We start from the raw sequence: 17,341 nt of genomic DNA, 5'->3' as shown, positions 1-17,341 counted from the left end.
TCACCGTAGTGATAAAGACGCTGCTGGATAAGTTTGCAGAACCTAGAGATTTTCTAAATGCTAAGCAAGAGGCAAACATTTATGCATATAGAATTGTCCTCTGCTGTGGATCAGAAAAGACTGAATGAATTATTTGACTTTCTCGGGCTTTGACTATGGACCTCCTGGTCATCTGATACAAAAATAGCTAACCCTCAATTTCTTTATCTTTTAGAGAAAGTTTTAACTGCAAGAATTGTAAATAAGCAATATCCTTGAACAGAAGGTTGGGTTTAACTGTTGGAGCCAGTTTTCTAACACAGAAAGTTGAATTTCTCTAAGAAGGTAGAAGTCTGAGACATAATTTTTCCTTACTTTTGCATGTGATTTTCATTAGAGCAAATGCAGTTTTCATCCAGATCTTTAATTTTATCTACTCCTTTGTCTATAATCGTTTATTTATTTTGTATCATTTATGGAGTGATAAATGAACTAGGTTAGAAACATCTCCAGGCCTGCAAAAAACCTGATTAATAATTTCTACAATAATGTTTTTATTTAATAGTTTATTATAATTTAACTGTCCATAGGATGTGCCACTGCTAATGTTTTTCCCAGCTTAGAAGATACAGTTTGTACATCTAGGCATCAGTAAGCCAAATACTGACTTGAAGTTAGTTTTAGAAATTCTTGCAGAGTAGAAAGTAAATTCAAAATTCTCTTTTCCTGGCATCCTATTCCTGTTGTGGCTATTCTTGGCATGTCGGTAAGAAGGATCTTAAAGGTGTTGAGTCTTTTAAAGAGTCGTGGAGTCAATCTCTTAAATGTCTTTTTTACTGATTAAACAGGGGAGTTAGCTAACTTAGACCTGGTCCTCTTCTATTCCAAGTCAATTTGGTATTTTTAATCACCTTCTAGACTTCTCACTTTAGTGTACCACGAACATCCATAAGCAACTTCCAAAAACAGAACTCATTAATCTCTTCCCCAACTATCTTCCTACTTTGACAGCACTCAGAATGATACTACCTCTCAGTTACTCAAGCTAAGAGCCTGAGAGTCCTTGATTCGTCCCTCACTTTGCCCACACATCTGATTGCTCACTGAATCCTGTAATTCTACCTCTTAAGTGAATCTTTCTCCACCCTTCATTCCTACTTCCATTTTTTGATTCAGATCTCCAGCATCTCTCATCAGGACTATTATAATGGCCTCTTAACCAACCTTCCTGTCTCCACAGAGTATCTCTATGTTTAATCAGATTTTTTTTCTCATTGTGAAGTTTTATAGTTAGGAGGGGATTCCCACATATTTTCATTGAAGTTATTCCTAGGTATTTTGGAAAAATTTTGTATTGCTATTATGAAAGTGATTTTTTTTCTGTTACATTAGCACATAGTGAAGCTATTAACTTTGACATATAGTCTCTTGTATTGTGCCACTTACTAGCTTTTTCATTATGTATAAACTTGTTTTGATAGAGTGTCTTGGGGTTTCTGGGTATAAAACCTACCCTCAAAACCATGATAATTTGTCTTCTCCTTTCCAATATTTATACCTTTTACTCTTTTACATATCTTATTACATTAACTAGAATTTCTGGAAAATACTAAAGGAAATCAGCAGCTAACTACTAAAGGCGATAGCGTATTTCTTTGTTTAGTTTTTAAATTAAAAATTTTAAATAGCATACTTCTATATCAAGTAGCAAAACAGCTGTTTTCTCTGAATAATATATCATTCTTAAGAATATTTCTTATTTATTTGGAAATGAAAGAACCATCATGAAAAAGATTTCAAAAATAAGATATTTTTAGAAAAGTAAAGTATTAGTGGAGTTTGTAAGGATTTTTATTATACTAAGTAGCTCAATTATAAATGTTGGATAATCTTGAAAAATGTGATATTATTGGTTCTTTATACAAACCATGGAGTTCATATGTTGAAAAAATAATAAGGGAGTTTAGGGATGAATTATACTCTTTGGTCTGTCAATTATGTAGTAAAGAACATCAGAGGTGAATTATTTATATATCTGCTTATTTATCTATTTCCTTATTTAAATATTAATTATTTATCTGCTCTCTTAGCCAGCCAGCAATTACCTGCTTTGCTAAAAAAAAAAAAATATATAAATCAGTGAGTGAAACATTTTTAGGATCTATATCTACATGTCACCTCAAGTAACTCCAGTTAAGATTCGTATTTTATTCCTGCCTTCTAGGTGGGGATGGAAAGTTATGAAAGTATATCCAGAATGCTGAGTGAAATTATTGGGAACTAAAGGAGACCTCTATTAATAACTTGCTGGAGTTGATGTTCCATCACACCTTCAAGGGTTGCTGTCCCTTGGTCATGATTAAAATTAGGTATTTTTAATTTTGTTGAAGAGGATACTGAAGGTTTAGTAAGAATAGAACATCTTAGTTCATACTGACCATACTCAGTGGTTCTTAAGTGTGGTACAGGAAGCGCTGGTGGATTTCGAAATTCTTTCAGAAAATCTAGACTAGGCGATTATTGTGATCATGTCAATATCCTGCTTTGGCTTTTGACGTGAATCCATGTTTTCACTGTGATTGGAAGTCTTGTTATGTGTCTGCTTGCTCTTTCCACTCCAACTGCACATTAGTTTAGTTAGCATATTCAGTTGTCATTTAAGGAGTCCTTTGCTATTCTATTTTTAAAGCTATGAGGAGAAGTATGACCATTGAAGGATACAAGGAATAAGTGGCCAGAGAGGTAGAAGGGTAGAGGACAAGGATATAGAAAGTTTTTAGAAAGTTATCAGATGCTACAGAGTAATCAAGTAATAGCTAACATGGATATAGTGTTGAGTTTCAAAGTATTTTCATAAGTCTGCTCTCATTTGACCCTCCTAAAATATATATAAAGTAGGCAATATATGAACACTAAGGGCTATTAGATTTTATTATAAAAAGATCCTTTTTGATATTACAGAGAGTAATTTCTTAATTTAAAAACCCACCATTTATGAAGAGCTCATAGCAATTGATTAAAGGATGAAATTTAAGAAAACACGCAGAGGATGTGAATTGGCATTTTAAAGATGACTTTCAAAGGGCTGATGAACATATGAAAAGATGTTCAATGCTAAAACAAAAGCATGCAAGGAAACCAACCCTTTCCCCCTTTTTGCAGATGTCAGAAAACAAGAGATAACATCGCAATATAAGAAAATGTAGACAAGCATCTCCAAAAAGTTTCTCAATAAGTATACCACAGCTCTGATCCTGCTGGATTTTATTTTTAAAAAATGTAAATCTTATCCCAGGGTTTCAACGGGGAATAGTTTCTTAAGGGGTAAGTTCAAACCAAAACTAAACTTCCTAGATAATGCAAATGGGCATAAAGAAATACATAGTAAAGGCAATGTTGTAATAAAACTAAGTTTTGTTTTCTCTCTGTCTCTGAAAACATGAAGAATCTACTAGTGCTTGAGACTGTTAGACCACAGAGATGCATAGATACAGAACCTGCGTCAGGAAGCTCTGGATCTCAGGGAGAAACATACACAGAAAATGGTTGAGCCCCGGTTCATTTGTCCATCGGATGTTCATGAAGCGTCTCCTATGTGCCGTCTGTCATTCTAAATTCTGGGAATAGAGTATAAACAAACCAACTACTAATTTTTAAATTATACCAGGGAATGAATACTCCAGTTAAGAACGAAGATTCTCATAACTTGTACTGATTTAGCTTTATGCTTACCCTTTACTCCCACCATTTTCTGTTTAACCTTTAAGTACTCAAGGGCAGGGAGAAGAAAAAGAAAAATACAAGGCAAAACGACCCATAGGTCCTCTGTTTTCTGCTGTACCTCGGACTGCATAAGCCTTGTCTTTCTCAGTCCACATGGTGGATCATCTGGTGGATGAGCTGAAAATACTATGTGGCTTGGAGAGCTCACTACCACTGGGGCCTTCTTTATACCCAACAAGAGCTGGCAGAAGTAGGGGTTGGCGATGTTATACTGAGTTGACAAAACTGACAGAAATAGCTGAAATGGGTACCCAGAGACTAATCTCTCTTTCTTTCAGATTCCTTCCTCTTCAGTTTACTCAAGTTGAAGTAACCTGGCTTTGATATTTGTATATTCTGTAGACTGTAGAGCAGTTTACATAGAATATGATTGTTCTCACGGCTTTTTTTCCTAAAAGGAAAAAGATAAACATTTGCTTACCTGAGCCTTTTTTTTTGGCCCGACTACAAAGTTAGCCCTGACCATGCATGAGTATTTATTCCAGATGGAAAAGGGGAAAGGTATATCTCTTTTGTTGGGTTCTAAGCTCTCATGGGGCAATGACCCAGTCTTCATAATTGTCATGATCTATAGAAATGCATGCTGTTTAGCTAGTTAATGAGTACTTCTGATGCTATTGTTGTTCAATTGTAAGAAAGTGTCATGAACTCCATATTATGTTCACTTCTTAATAGATTTAAACATGGGAGAAAATCGAAACATTATAGAAACTCTGAGAGGCAAAGTAAGAGAAAAGCTAAAAAATGCCAAGGTAATGCTTACTTTTATCTTTCCTGTTTTCATATTTACTGTTTAAATGCAACATGTATTATGATAAACTTTTCTTTGTCAAAAAAGAGCCAAATTCAATTTTAGTATAGCTCCTTAAATCCAAAAAGCTTCAAGTTCATTCCTATGGTTCTTTTTTTTTTTTTTCCCAAACCTAAAGCCAAGAAAAGTAGAGTGATTTGGTAATGGTAGCTACATATGACATCTCAGGGGAAAACATGTATTTACTTTTTAAAAGAAAAACATTGAGAAGTCTTGATTTTTATCCATTTTGGGCAAAAGGCTTATGAGCACAATTATCTTTATATCTGTGACTATTAAGTTTTCCATACTATTTATTTACATTATGTTTCAGATTATTCAAGGTGAAAAATCTTCAACTCAGCTGCTTACTGAAAATAAGATACATCAGTTGTCTAAGGTGAATAACTTTTTTTACTTTTTAAAACAGCTTTGTTGAGGTATACTTTACATAGCAAAAATTTACCCATTTTAAGTGTATGATTCAATGATTTTTAGTAAACATACAGAATTATGCAGTCAATAGTATAACCCAATTTTAGACCATGTAAATGACTAATCCTATTCTAGAGTTTCAGCTGGGAACACAGTTTGTTAAGGAATGAGTTCAAACAGAAACTGAACTCCCTAGATAATATAAGTGGGCATTAGGAAATATACGGTAAAGTCAATGTATGTAATAAAACCAAGTTTCCTTTTTGTCACTTCAAAAAGAAGTCAATTTTCAGTCACTTCTTATTTCTACATTATTTTACATCCTAAAAAATTATGATGAAATATTATAGGCTATCCCTAATTTACAGATTTTGTTCTAAAATAAAATGTGTTATCACATATTTGAAACTTGAAATGACAAAGCAGTTCATGTTTGGGAGGAACTATATTACTTACAGTAAAAGCTAAGCACCTTTAACAAAAAGATTCAAACTAAAATGTCTTAGTTAAGATAGAAGTTTTATTTCTCTCTAGTGTAATAGATAAATATTCCAGCCTGCTAGGAGAGTTTGGCCATCTTCAACACTTGGTATCCACCTCTGAGTCTAATGGCACAGCTCCAGTGTCTTCATTTCCTGGGCAAAGGGCAGGGAGAAGGACAGAGCCAGAGGGCTGCAGATTGATCTCTCACAGGACAAGACCTGCAAGTTGCACACACTATTTCCTCTGAAAGAATGTGGGAGAAAATGTCTAGGTATCCAGCTAAAAGTAGATTCTGTTATAGAGACAAGACAGCAATGAACAACTAGTCATTTTTGCCATAAGCAATGAGAATATTTAACTACAAATTTTTTAAAAGTAAGGATTGTTTGTTTGTTTTTTTTTTTTGAAAAACTCATCTTTGTCTTCTCTAAAGTGTCCCTCTTGGGTGCTTAGTAAAAATATTTTAATTGCATTTAAAAGTAAAAGCAGACTTAAAAAAAGATGTTTGTGTACATGTTGTTAATTCAACAAATAAATAAAAATGTGTCTAAATTGAATTTAACTCTGAATAGTATAAACTTGGAAGTTTGTCAAGATCAGTACACTGAGTGTCAAGAAAAGAGGTAAAAAGAAAGAGAAATTTGCTTCTAAGAATTTGCATACCAACTACTGGATGGGGATATCTGCTTAGGAAGTCGAGGATTCTAGCAAATGGTTTTGCGATGAGTAGAGACAGAGGAAAGTAAAAGTATATACGAACAGTTTATATATCAGCATTGTTGCACGGTGCATAATTTTTACGTTAATGGGACAATTAAATTGTAGATACAAACAGGATATAGGATAAGCTTTTGTATTTTACCTTTTTTAAAAATTCTTTGGCTCTCAAGAACTAAGAGGTTTATGTATACATGTATGTATATTATGTACGTATGTACATATTTAAGAATTGATTCCTCTCCCCAAACCTCTTAAAAACAGTTCATTTACATGCGTGTATGAGAAAGAAGTGATAGGTGATTTATATTTAAAGATTCAGACTTTGCAATATTGAAAAATGAGAGCCTGTTTATAAGCAAGTTCATTACCAAGAAAATGCCACTTTTAATACTTTTAAGTACTTCTAACTTCACAGAAGTTTGTAGTGGAGTGGGTTGGTACTTGAATGTGAGTGCACACATACATGAGAGTACTCAAAAACAGAGGGAGAGAAAAGAGTTTGCCCTGAGTTCACATTTTGATCAAACTGTTAAGATAATGCTCTTATTACTCTGACTAGAGTGAAGAGGTAGTTTGGAAAGATGGAGAAGATCTGGACCCTGTTTGTTTTTCTTTTTAATTTTTAAATATTTAAATTAAGATATAATTGACATACAACATTAATTTCAGGTGTACAACATAAAGATTCAATATCTGTATATATTGGGAAATGATCACCACAGTAAGTTTAGTTAACATTTGTCACCATACATAGTTATAAAAAAACTTTTTTTTTGTGATGAGGACTTTTAAGATTTACTCTCTCTGTAGCTTTCAAATATGCAATCAGCATTAACTATAGTCTCCATACTATACATTATATCCCCATGACTTTTTATTTTATAACTGGAAGTTTGTACCTTTTGACCCCCTTCACCCATTTTGCCCACTGCCCCCGACTCTGTTGCCTTTGGCAACCACCAATCTATTCTCTGTATCTACGAACTTAGTTTTTTGTTTTGCTTTGTTTAAATTTCACATATAAGTGAGCTCATATGTGATTTATCTTTCTCTGTCTGACTTGATTTCACTTAGCATAATGGCCCCAAGGGCTATCAATTTTGTCACAGATTTCAATATTTCATTCTTTTTAAGGCTGAATAGTGCTCCTTTGTGTATGTGTATCTTCTTTATTCATTTTTCTGTTGATGGATACTTAGGTTGTTTCCATATCTTGGCTGTTGAAAATAATGCTTCCATTTTATTTTTTATTTTTTGCAGTTACCAGAACCTTAAAAACAAAACAAATCACAAAAATAGTTTATGAACCAGACTCAAGGTTGACTATAACTTGATATTGTCTCTCCTGTTATCCCTTGTTCTTGAATAACAGTTACTACTACTATATTTCAGAAAAGTATTTCTTTCCCTTATAAGCAGAAAAAGTATTCATTTCAACACCCAATACTGGTTTACCATTGTTTAACCCACAGACTGAAGTCTCACTGGATGAAGGTCTTTCGTTTTTCATTCTGAGTGGTGAAGAAGACTCAGCGTTAGGCCAGTCTTCGGAGCAGGTTGGATTTGTTCCCCTTCTCCCACATCCTCGTTCTCAGAAAAAATAACTCTTTATAAAGGCATAGAATGAAATGCTTGGTGGAAGATGAAATTTTTTTTTTTACTGAGCTGCCTTCTTCTCTTTGAATTGAGAAGCTGTTTGTAATAATAATTCCTAACATTTACTGAGTACTTACTGGATGCTCAGTGATATGCTGAATTCTTAATGTGGATTGTATCATTCAGCCCTTATAAAAACCCTGGGAGGCAGGCATCATCTCTGTTTTACAGGTGAGGAAGCAGGCACACAGGGTTCAGTAGTGATGGAGCTGGGAGGTACAGGCTGTCAACTCCAGTGCCTTCCTGGTCTTCTCTCCAAGTGCCCCACATTGTTCTCCATAGTCTCTGTTACTCTTCACTGATTTCCCATTCTTCATCCCTCCCAGTCCAATGCCAGCCCCTTCTAATTTCTATCAGTTCTTCCCAGTTCTTCCCAATTCCTCGCAAACTCCTCAGTCCCCTGTTGTTCTCTGATTTTCCTTTCCTCCAGAGCTAATCAGTCACTGGTTTTTCCCCATCCGCTGATCTGTCAGTCTCATTGGTCTCCCCGTTTGCTCCTGTCTTCTACACTTTCTCCATTTCCTCTCTACCTTCAGATCCCTCTGCAGTTTCCTTGAGCCCTGTCCCACACTACCTCCTGTTTCAAGATTTCTACATAATATCTTCTGACACCTCTCAGTCATTTCCAAATCCTTCAGGTCCTCCTTTTGAGTCCCTCTTGACTCCATTTGCCTTCCTACTTACTTCTCAATTTCTTCCATTCCCCTTTCTTTGTACCCTGGTCGAGTTTTTCATTCCTTTTTTGTTATAGTTGCTTGTTTTACAGGAAAAGAGCTTTATCTTTTAAATATCTAGGATGAGGGAGGGTATAACTCAGTGATAGAGCATATGCCTAGCATGTACCAGGTCCTGGGTTCAATCCCTAGTACCTCCATTAAAATAAATAAATAAACCTAATTACCCCCCCAAATTAAAAACATGAATAAAAGTCTAGCAAATGAAATGTATACATTATAAAAACTTAATGCAGAAAACCATGAAGAAGAAAATTAAAGTCATGTGAAATCCCACTACTCTGAGATAAACCACTCTTACCATTTTTTTTTCTCTGTGATTGGAATCTTCAAGAGATCCCCTATCTGAAGATCCCCCAGTGTTGCTCCTGGGTGTCACTGTTACACCTTGTTTGAATTCTGAAAAAGATAACCAAAGTTTCTGGATGTAAAATATTTTCTTGATATCATGACAGGGATGTAGGGAGGGTATGATGATAGGGGATGACTTGATGTGAACCTAGGTGATGTTTAACCGTATTACTTACATAATCTTGTCACAGTGGATCAAGGCCACATAAGGTTCTCTATTCAAAGGAATTGTATGATTAATTCTTTTTATTACTTACCCCTAAATGTAAATTTTTGAGAACTGAGGGATTTTTATTTGCATGATTCACATACTCTGTCTCCTTCTTTCTTTCAATATATGTGGATTTTAAATTAGACAAGTAAAGTCATCCAAAATAAATTGGTGATTTTTTTGTGAAGAAACTCATATAAAATTTCTGATATGCTGTAAGAGTGTGCATTTTTATATTTAGTAGTATACCTACTTCAATACCTATATTCAGATTGTTTGTAACTTTATATATCATATTTTGGAAATTTACTATAATCAGTCACTCTGCCACAGACTTCTATGTTGTGTCTTTACTTTTCTTTCTTAAATACCATCCAGAAAACAGCATGACTGCTCCACATAACTTTAGGAAGTACTGCTTTCTGAATGGTGAGAAAAATGGGGCTGAAGACCACATGGCTTGACATCTCTGGACTTTGCACTTCGCTGTGAATTCTCTATAGTTAAAATATCATAGTCCAGTATCTCAGAACATTTTCCATAAGAGAGGAGGGGCTTAAATTATAGTTCTTTTTCAATAGTCTTTCATTGAGAATGCAAAGAAGGGCTATAGAAAAATCATATTTTATAATAATAAACCTTAAATTAGTTCCTCTATGTTCAATGAAATTTCATTATAACACAGTTTGAGCTTGAACTTGAGCTGGGTAGCATAGATCAGAAAGACTTTATAGCAAGGTTCCAGTACATTTCATTTATCTGCATGTTAATCATAGGGTCAAGCTTAGGTACTTATTTTTCTTTTTGGTATTCAACAGAGATCAGTAAATGACAGTTACCACAAACACTTTTCACTTGGTGATAATTTACAAAGCTTTGTTGAGAGCCAAGATGAAGATTTTATGGAAGAAATTATTTTCCCAGATTTACTTGAAGTAAAGGCTGCTGATTATGAAGACGATCAAGAACAAATGAAAAAACTACAGGCAAATATTTTTGTTCCAAGTAGTTCTCCAGGTAAAGTTCTTTTACAATAAAATATTCAAGTCATTAATGAATAATATTATAGGATAATAACTTCTTTGTATTCTGGATAGATAAAAAGTACTGATCTAAAATTATATAAAGTTTTCTATATTCTTCATACTTTCTCTGAGTTTGAGGGAATTGGTTAAAAGAGTTCATTTATTGTGTGTGTGTGTGTGTGTGTGTGTCTTTAGACTTTCTGCTAGACTTTGGTAGTAGGGAATATGATAGTTCCCTCTTGCTTCTCATTTGGTCAATATCAGTTTAATATTTTGGACTTTAAAGTAATATATAAGTTTTGTTATTAAGTGATCAACCAGCTTAAGCTGCCAGAAGATATGATGCCACGCATTTTAGAAGAAGAAGGATTCTATATTCAGAAAAAACCAGAAATATATAAAAAGACCTGCAACAAAATGGAAAATCGCCTGCTTAAACTAGAAGAGGCAAGTGCACTAGCTAACAAGCTAAACCACTCACTGATAGTGTGTGACGTTTGTTTTTAGTGAAATATTTAATAACTATATTCTTAAATATTTTGATAGGGAAAGTGTTGGTTTGAAGAAAGTGGAGAAATAATGTCATTACCTTCACCTATTAGACGGTCATGGAATTTCAGACTAAACATAAGAAAGGAACCTTTAAATCCAGCACTGAAAACCATATACAGGAAGGTAACCAACAGCAGTTTGTGATTATGGTCAAAATTCTTATAATATCAATTATAACTTATGTACTTATTTTCTGTGTGCTAATTCACCTTTTAAAGATGTTAGTAAGTCTAGTAAAGGCAAAAACTATGATGAAATGTTAAATAGCCATTAAATTTATTTTTTCAAGGAATATTTAATAATACGGGGAAATGCTCAAAATAGTAAGGTGACAAAAAGCAGAATACAAAATTTAGTATGATCCTAATTTTATAAAAATAGGTAATGAATGAATGAGTGAATTTATCAATGAATATGTAAGTACATACATATGTGTATATAGTTAAAAAGACTAGAAAATGTATCAAAGTTAACAATTATCTCTGGATAGTAGGACATAGGATTATTTTTATTTTCCTTTTTATACTCTATTTTGTAAATTTCAAAAGTAAGTGTATATTATAATCAAGGAAACAAATTTAATAAGTATTCCAAAAGACATTATGAAAATTAACAGTCCATTAACCTAATAAGAAGAAATATTTAGACAGAAATAGTTATATTAATAATTTGGCTTGAAAAAATTGTAAGTCAGAATTACGTACGAAAACTTAGTTGCTCATTCACTTGCCTTAACCATTCCATATATAAGAAATACAGAGGTTGATAGATACAAAGTGGAAATAGTACCTGCTCAAAATACAGTAGACCCTTGAACAACCTGGCATTTGGGGCACCAACCTCCATGAAGTCAAAAACGTGCATACTGTTCTCTCTGCCTCAGAAATAAAGACATTGATAAATGATTCACCCAAGGGCAGGAAGCTGAAACTGGTTGGATAGAATCAGGGCTCAAACCCTAGTTCTTTTGATTCATACATTGTGATCTCTAATTGAAAACCAACTTTTCCCCACACTTGGTTTAAAGATCTGTAAAATGAAAATATAGATACTATATTTATTGAAAAAATCCACATGTAAGTGGACAAGCACCGTTCAAACTCATGTTGTTCAAAGGTCAACTGTATCTATAGCTGTATTTATGTTCTTTATTCCCTCTGTTGCTTTAAACCTGTAAGTTACTTCTGCTCTTCTAGAAAGTACATGCTTTCTGTAGTTAATGCTTTTTCTTCACAACTGCTTTCTGTATTCCTTGCATATTCTAGTAGCTGCAACATTTTAACAGCAAGGACACTTTGTTCCTCATGAGGCTGATACATCTCAGCCTACAGAGGAAATGAGGCTTCTCCCTAAACTAAAGAGATATATATATTTTGGAGGTCTCCTTGTCTTTATGTATCACATGAGGATCTTCATTCTATATGATACGTGCTGTCTTTCCTTCTTCACAACTTCTGATTTTTTTCCCCAGAGAATCTAAAAAATTAAAAAAAAAATCTTTCCTATGTTGTAGTATTTTTTATCTGTATACTTCTTATACATTTCTTTCAGGATCTTCTAAAAATATAGTAAATGTTTTTGCTGTTAAGAAAATCTTTTATCATTTTACCGTACAAAGGCATTTAAGCTTTAATTAATTGTCTCACTTTTAAATTTTAGAACATGAAGATTTTGATCATGAATGTTTGTTGATGTTTATCAAATGCTTTTTCTAAGCCTATTAAGTATTATAATAGTATTTTCTTCTTTACTTTTAATGTGATGAATTACACCGATTTTCAGATATTTCTGAAATATACCCCATTTGTGATGCATTTTCTTTTTATATATTACTGGATTCCATTTGCTAATATTTTGCTTAGGATTTTTGCGTATGTGTTCCTGACATAAATTTGTCTTTATTTTTTTTTTCCTCGCAATATTCTTGTCAGATTTTCATCAAGGTTACACTGACTTCAACACAATTTTGGGAATGTTCACTCTTTTCTCTTCTCTGGGAGAATTGTGTAAGATTTTTGTTTTTTCTTCCTTAAATATTTGGAAGAATTCACTGATGAATCCATCTTGACCTAGAAATTTATTGGTGGGAATGTTTTTTATTAAAGACATAATTTCTTTAAAAATAAAAAACTGTCCAGTGGAGAGACATCCTGTGTTTATGGATTGGAAGACTTAATATTATTAAACTATCTATACTACCCAAAGCAGTCTACATATTCAGTGCAATCCCTATCAAAATTCCAATGATGTTTTTCATAGAAATAGAAAACAATCCTCAAATTCATATAGAAGTACCAAGGACCCTGAATAATCAAAACAATCTTGATAAAAAGAGCAAAACTGGAAGAATGACATCATCATCACAGCAAATCAAGTTTTCTACTGTCTTTCTCTCCAAAGAACACTGATTTTGACAGTCGCCCATGGACAAGAGTGCCATTATGGAGGTCTGAGAGTCCAATGGAGAAGTTCCACCACAACATTAAAGTTAAAAAAAAAAAAAAAGTAATACTGGATATTTTTTGCTAGGTCTAAAATTCTAGGTTGGCAGTTATTTTGCTTTTAGCACTCTGAAGATGACTTTCCACTTACTTCTGAATCTCATTAGTTTCTATTGCAACTTTAATTTCCAATTATTCATTTATAATTTGGTTATTTAAAACTGAAACTGTTTATTTCCTTGGTGGTTTTGCCTGATTAACAACAAGTTTACTACCAATTACTGAATTTTATAGGTGGAATTAAGTGCAAGTTTTCCCTTCTAAGTTGGTCCTTACATTGAGAATAGAGACTTACAAGATAAGGATAAAACAAAAACAAACTTTACGACTGTTATCTTGCTCAGGAGAGAGGAGGGAGGGAGAGATGTAGGCATCATACTGGTGACCTGCAGTCCTTGAGAAGCACCGGATATGTCACACCAGGTTAGGGGTGGGACAGAAGTTTTTTCAGTATATCAGCAAGTGTAAGCAATGGTGTAGGATGGAGGGCACGTTCTGCTACTTCAGACTGATCCAGGGAAAGGGCTCATGCTCTCTCTCTCTCTCTTTTTTTTTTTTTTGTGAATGCAATCTTGGCTCATATTGAGAGTGGCTAGCCATTCATGAATTAGGCTGTACATACTGAGTAACCCACTATAATTGCATCACAAAATTGCATCTCAAATTGCATCACAAAAAACGAATCACATGCATATTTAGACGTATGTGCTAAAATTCAAAGTAGTGTACTAAAACATAGCTGAATCATTTTGAATATAAGGCCTCCAGACTTCAACTAATTTAGGCACAAACTAGTATCCAAATGGAGACTTTGTCATATATAAAGATGGTCTTCTTATAAGGTAGCATTTGCTTAGAAGTTCCAGGCTCCTCCAGGGAATTTTCCAGGGGATTGCCAACATATATTCACTTAAGAACAATGTTGTAATAAGGGTTTGCCATTTCTCAGTTCTGGCCCACAGATGACTATTAGATCATCACATAGTGAACTATTGACCCACCAGTTCTAAACACCATTTGTCATAGCATTCCTATAGGAAATTATTTGGGGGCTTATAACTTAAAAGTCAACTTCTACCAGCACACAGTAGTAAAGTAGATGACCGTAATTTAAAGCAAGATGATTAAAATGGTGCAACATAAATGTATTTTATAAACTCAAGGGCCATAATCAATTTCAAGGAAGAAGGATCAAATTACTGTTTTTTGCTTTTCTGAATCTCTTAATTTTCTTACAATTAACGTTTTATTTTTATAAGGAGTTACTTAATTTCAAGAGGAATAGAATCAAATTAATATTGTGTAAATATTTTTCTTTAAAAGGCAGTGAAATCTGATCTGGAAAGCTCTATTAGGAACAAAATGGAAGGTCAAAGGGAAATGTATCAATTAGATCTCAACATTGTGGGTTTGCAATTCAGTCATCATCCTCTCTTCAATCAAGAACACGTATTATGTGCTAGGCTTCTCCAACTTTATGAGTGTTTTCAGGACAGGCAGCAACAGAATTTACCTCAGCTGCTTTATGAGAAGGTGAGAATGGCTTTTGTTATATTTACAGAGCTGAACCGTTAATATTAAAACAGAAAACAAACTTCTTAGTACCGAGTAAGCTATCAATGGAACATTTTCCCTTAGCACTTTAAATATTTAACCAAATAAACTAATAGTTGATTTCAGTTTTACTGAAAAGAAATTGTGGAATTGACTGGCCAGGGAGGCAGCCTTAAACATATCCTGCAGGATATTTAGCACTTACAGATGCTTTGCTAATCATGGTATTCTTGGTCCTATGACTCAGGAAGAGTATTTGAAATATTTAAGAGAGCCAACTGGCTGTTTTAAATCTTGTAATAAAGTGTTTTTGATACAAATATTAGTGATTTTGAATCTACTATCAAATATGAAGAGTCCTAGTCTGAGAATGATTAATCCAGATAGTCATATAATGACATCACAAAGGGTATATAAAGCTTAATTAAAGATAAAGGAGTACCCGCTCATTATTTTTATGAATTTGTACTTCTCATCTAAACTCTGTGCTGAGTTACTGATACATGAGAGTTTTGTTAACAAGTGTTCTCTCTGAAAAAATATTTTGTAGCTCTCATTTGGCTAATGAATACATTTAAAAAATAAATACTTAGCAAAGTATTTAGTTAAATATTCAAGCTTAATGGAATCACCAAGACATTCCAATGAGCTGGAAATGAATTGTATCTTAATATAGCTGCTTTTTGCAAAAACCACGGGACTTAATCCATTTGATTGAATTTTCATGTAGCAGTTGTGTGGGAGAATGTAATAGATGAAGACCATGCATTAGTAATGTCAAACTATTTCCTAAACCAAATATTGAGTATTCTAACTTTTAGTATGACCGTTATTTTTATGAATGGAGGAACCAACTCTGAAATTAAGTTGTAGGTCATTGAAAAAGTAATTTGATTTATAGATTTCTACTTTATAAACAGTTCTCCAACAATAATGTATAATCTTTAAATTCTGATCTAGCAATATCAATTTTGTTTCACTAGAGTGCTATCTATTACTATATATTACAACTATGTTTGTTTTTCATGTAGCATGGCTCTCTGTATAAAATAACATTTTGGATCATTATTTGTAATATGTTTTATTATTATTATTATTATTATTATTATTATTATTATCACCATCATTATTATTATTAGGATCTAAAAGTAATTTCTTAGTTGATTTTTACTTCTCTTCAATTTCTTCTCTTTTGGGCATTTTTCCAATCTCCTGGTAGGTTATAAAAAGAGAAATTTGGTAGGTCATGTGCATGCCCTTCTAAAATGAAAGAGGAGAAGAGCAGTAGGAAATAGGAGAAAAGGCCAAGTGTTGCAGCGTGTATCATTGGTCTCCTGCCGAAATACTGATTTATAATTTATGTATCCTTTTAGTTCCTTGGTGTGAGATGTGTGGCTCTGCTTGTTCAAACCAAGTTCAAAGTAGTAGAAGACTCACTGACATCCAAGGAATTCTTAAACTGGAATATGTTTCTTTACATGACTGTGAATCCCACGTAAGGAACCAGGAGAAATGTTGTAAACAGTATTTTACTCTGTATGACAGAGTAGGAAGGATTCCCAGATATGAAGAATTCTACTGTTTTTGCCTCTAGTTTTTTTTTTTTAATTACTCAAGTAATACAGGAATACATTATCATTGGAAAAGATTCAGTATAGAAGTTTAAAAGGGTGAAAGCACTACTTCAATTTTTTTTTAACTTTTTTTTTATTGAGTTATAGTCATTTTACAATGTTGTGTCAAATTCCAGTGTAGAGCACAATTTTTCAGTTATACATGAACATACATATATTCATTGTCACATTTTTTTTCTCTGTGAGCTACCACAAGATCTTATATATATTTCCCTGTGCTATACAGTATAATCTTGTTTATCTTTTCTACATATGCCTGTCAGTATCTACAAATTTTGAACTCCCAGTCTGTCCCTTCCCACCCCCCGCCCCCTTGGCAACCACAAGTTTGTATTCTATGGTTATGAGTCTGTTTGTATTTATGTTCTTTTTTTTTTTTTTAGATTCCACATATGAGCGATCTCATATGGTATTTTTCTTTCTCTTTCTGGCTTCATTTAGAATGACATTCTCCAGGAACATCCATGTTGCTGCAAATGGCATTATGTTGTTGTTTTATGCTTGAATAGTATTCCATTGTATAAATAAACCACATCTTCTTTATCCAGTCATCTGTTGATGGACATTTAGGCTATTTTCCATGTCTTGGCTATTGTAAGTAGTGCTGCTATGAACACTGGGGTGCAGGTGTCTTTTTGAGCCCTACTTTTAATTTTTACCTCATGGTTTGGACTATAACTTTCAAGTTCTCTTTTCCATGTATCCTGTATATGTATGCCACAATGGTTTTTAAAATAAATTAGATCTTCCCATATGTATTATTTGGCAACTTGGTTCTTAAAAATTAATTCTGTATCTCAGAGCTTTTTCCATTCCACTATATATAGACCCATAATATACCTGTATTTTAATTAATTATATTTTAATATGTTTAATCGTTCCCCATTCATGACACTTAGGTCATTTCCATTTTTTATGATTACAAATAGTGAG

At 33.4% G+C, this 17,341-nt stretch overlaps 1 protein-coding gene across 1 annotated transcript in view; it reads left to right on the top strand.

The window, feature by feature from the left end:
• The first annotated feature begins 739 nt into the window (after positions 1-739).
• Positions 740-17,341, top strand: part of CC2D2B (coiled-coil and C2 domain containing 2B) — a 79,518-nt gene continuing 62,916 nt past the window's right edge. Inside the window, exons 1-9 of the mRNA XM_074373114.1 lie at positions 740-745; positions 3,186-3,303; positions 4,438-4,514; positions 4,887-4,952; positions 7,663-7,746; positions 9,961-10,159; positions 10,478-10,614; positions 10,714-10,842; positions 14,544-14,753. Of these exons, the coding sequence (XP_074229215.1) occupies positions 740-745; positions 3,186-3,303; positions 4,438-4,514; positions 4,887-4,952; positions 7,663-7,746; positions 9,961-10,159; positions 10,478-10,614; positions 10,714-10,842; positions 14,544-14,753 (1,026 nt within the window). The remainder of the gene's footprint in view (positions 746-3,185; positions 3,304-4,437; positions 4,515-4,886; positions 4,953-7,662; positions 7,747-9,960; positions 10,160-10,477; positions 10,615-10,713; positions 10,843-14,543; positions 14,754-17,341) is intronic.

This window comes from Camelus bactrianus, chromosome 11 (genome assembly GCF_048773025.1).
Source record: "Camelus bactrianus isolate YW-2024 breed Bactrian camel chromosome 11, ASM4877302v1, whole genome shotgun sequence".
Taxonomy (NCBI): Eukaryota; Metazoa; Chordata; class Mammalia; order Artiodactyla; family Camelidae; genus Camelus; species Camelus bactrianus.
The sequence above is the reverse complement of the archived record's forward strand: the minus strand, read 5'-3'. Positions and strand labels throughout refer to the sequence as shown.